Source organism: Fukomys damarensis, unplaced genomic scaffold (genome assembly GCF_012274545.1).
Source record: "Fukomys damarensis isolate Sample0158 unplaced genomic scaffold, DMR_v1.0_HiC HiC_scaffold_13, whole genome shotgun sequence".
NCBI classification, from domain to species: Eukaryota; Metazoa; Chordata; class Mammalia; order Rodentia; family Bathyergidae; genus Fukomys; species Fukomys damarensis.
In genome coordinates, this window is record NW_022900925.1 from 35,329,629 (window position 1) to 35,332,793 (window position 3,165).

Consider the following 3,165-nt stretch of genomic DNA (forward strand, 5'->3'; position numbering starts at 1 on the left):
GGGAGGGGTGCGCAGAAGAAAAGGGCGGGGCCGGGGTGGGCGGGGCTATGGAATTAGGCCCTCCGGAGCAATGGCCCGGGCCGTCCACCAGGGGGCGCCCACCGCTCCCGGGGCACATACCTGGCATGCTGCCCTCCGCCTTGCCGCACTGCACCCACTTGCCGCTCTGGTACCGCCAGTGATGCTGGTCCACCAGGACCACGTCCACAAACATCCGGTAGTGGCTAGTGGGCTCCAATCCGGCCACGGTGAAGGACAGGAACGGGAACATCCTCCTGTGAGGAGAGAGATCCCCCTCCTGTGTCAACTGCTCTGGGTCGGTGACAGTCACCAGCTGCACATGGCCTGGCTCTGCCTGTTCCCCAGAGCCTACTGCAAATGCCCACGAAGTCAGCTGGCCAGGTGCTAAATACAGCCACGAGGGACAATCAAAGTGTTTACAGTTTAGCCCAGGTTGGCCTTGGACTCTCATTGATCCTCCTGCCTCGGCCTCCTGGGTGCTGGGATTACAGGTGTGCACCACCGTGCCTGGCTTAAGGTCCCCCCCCCCCGCTTCTTCTTTTTTGGTACTAAATGCTCACCTCTTAGAGGGTAACCAGTCCCTAACCACAGTGTGCTTCCCAGACGGGCAAAGGCACAGCCAGCACTGCAGGGCGGCGCCTCAGTCCCCGCCCCTCCTCCGCGTGTGATGTCCCGCGCCAGGCCGCGGTCCCACACTCAGCCCTCACAGCCAGGGCCGGGCCTCCCTCCAGGCCTTGGCTCCCAGGAACAGGAGAGTCAGGGTGCAGGGCTGCAGAGCGCCCGCCGTGACGTGAGTGACGTGACAGGAGTTCCTCAGCGCGGAGCCCTCTCCCAGCCCGATGATCTGGATGGTCTCCAGGCTTCTACCATCGCTGCCCCATTATCTCCATCACGGCAGCCACCGCCTCCTCTATCGCAACCGCCATCAGCCTGCGCCACCTCCACCATCAGTGCAACCTCCGCCCCGTGGCTGCCGGGGCTACCAGGACCCCACCTGGATGGCCAACCCCAACCATGGCTGCGACCCTCAGCGCTCACCTGCACACCGGCCCCCACCCCCACCCATCGCGCCCGCGTGGCAGCCACCAGCCCTCCAGCGCCAGGCCCGCGCTGAAGCCACGCAGGAAGGGCAGGGCCATCAGAACGGCAGAGAGGAACCCAGGGAGAAGTGCCTTCATCCCCACCCTCAGCCCCTCTCCTTCCCCTCCCTGCCCTGCCCTGGTCTCTGAGTCAGGAACTCTGGGGTCAAGGGAAGAGTTCCGGGGTCTCCATACACTTTTTGGTGGGTGCAGTCCCCAGTGGGTCCCCAAACCACTCCCCTAACAACCTTGGGAAGGCCTCCCAGCCGGGTGCCCTCATATTCCTGTTTCCCCTGGAATCGTGGACCTAATCGCTTCTCAGCATTTTGGCTAAGATCAAGTGCAGAGTCCTGGGCCCAGAAAAAGATGTGTTGGCACCATGACCTTGGATAAGTTTACTCCCGAACCAAGTCTCGATTTCTTCACAGTAAATGCAGATAACTCTGGCCCATCTTTCCTCTGCAAATTGTTTAGAAGCCATAATCCTGGCACTTGGGAGGCTGAGGCAGGAGGATCCCAAGTTAAACCCAGCTTGGGCAACTGAGTGACTCAACAACACTATGTCTCAAAATTAAAATTTTTTAGCTGGGTCTGTCATCCCAGCACTTGGGAGGCCGAGGCAGGGAGACTGATGTGAGTTCAAGGCCAGCCTGGTCTACAACACAGCAGAAGTCTATATCAAAAACATATTTTTAATGTTTTTTATTTTTTAATACTTAATTTATTTTTTAGTTTTTTGGTACCAGGGATCAAACTCAGGACCTTGAGTTTGCAAGGCAGGCAGTGAAACAACTGAGCTAAATCCCCAGCCCCTTTTAAATGTTTTTTAAAGGGCTGAGGATGTAGCTCAGTGTGAAAGTCCTGGGTTCAATCTCCAGTACTGAAAAAAAAAAAAAAAAAAAGTGAAACTCAACTCATCTACTTTTTCCCAGGGGCAGAAGCTACCAAAGCCCCTCAGCTTGACTAGAGGACACTGAACAAGGGACCGAGCTCTGTGTCCGGGCCCTGTATCCCAGGGCCTTGGCAGGCCGATCAGCTGATCCTAGTGAAGATTAGGCCTAGAACAAGTGAGCGGTAAGGATATTTCCACCCTGGTTCAAACCTGTAATCCCAGCACTAGGGAGGCTGAGGCAGGAGGATCGCTGAGAGTTCCAGGACAGCTTTGGCTACATAGGGAGACGGTCTCCAAGAAAAACCGAAAAACATTTCCAACCAGTTTCTCGTACCATCTCAACCTCTGAAGGTGGTAAAGCCCCTCAGATGTTTCTATTTTGTAACCAGTTCTGGTCCAAACTTGTAGGAGTAAAGGAACGGAGGAGAAGACTCTTTTTTTTTTTTATGCTAGGGCTGGACCCCAAGGCCTCCTGCGTGCTAGGCAAATGCTCTACCTCTGAGCTGCACACCCAGCCCTGAAGTGCATGCCCCGAGCCTCTACTTGTGCCCCAGCCAGTTTCTCAGGCCAGGCCTTCGAGATATAAACCATGGTTTCCTATTTTATATTTGAAGAAACTGAGTCTCGGAGAGGTTTGGGGAGCAGAACCGGGCGTCTGCGTTTATCTCATTAGCGTGAAACAGAGGAGACCCAGGAAGATGACGGGGTTCTCCAGTTCACCTTAAAAGTCGCCACCCTAGAATCATCACCAACTGGAGTCCCAAAATAGCCCCTGATTTACATAATTTGGGGGGAAGGGACCCGGACGGAGATGGGGAGATGAGCCCCCCAAACTGCTTACCATCCCTTCACGGGGCATGTGGACTGAGACCCCAAATTCCTCTGATCCCCAAAAGAGTGACCCACCTTCAGATGGTTCACAGGGTCCCCATAACTACTCCCAGCACCCCAGCTCCTGGGCAGGCCCAGTCACTGTTTTTTAAGCGCAAATGAAAACAACAAGGAGATCCAGTGTTGTCGGCCACGTTAACCACATGCTTCGAGACTGAAAATATTAATACTGACAAGGGACTGCGAACGTGGGCCTCTGGAAACCACTGGTGGGATATAAACTAGTACCTTTTCTTTGTGGTACTGGGGGTTGAATCCAGGCTCTTTGCCTTAAGCTACATC

The 3,165-nt window shown here is 55.2% G+C and overlaps 1 protein-coding gene across 1 annotated transcript in view; it reads right to left on the bottom strand.

Annotated features, from left to right (window-relative positions):
• The window catches only part of Tbx21 (T-box transcription factor 21), a 2,823-nt gene extending 2,481 nt beyond the window's left edge, over positions 1–342 (bottom strand). Inside the window, exons 1-2 of the mRNA XM_033763115.1 lie at positions 332–342; positions 121–275 (exon numbers count right to left, since the gene is read on the bottom strand). Coding sequence (XP_033619006.1) covers positions 121–275; positions 332–342 — 166 coding nt within the window. The remainder of the gene's footprint in view (positions 1–120; positions 276–331) is intronic.
• Between the last annotated feature and the right edge of the window lie 2,823 nt (positions 343–3,165).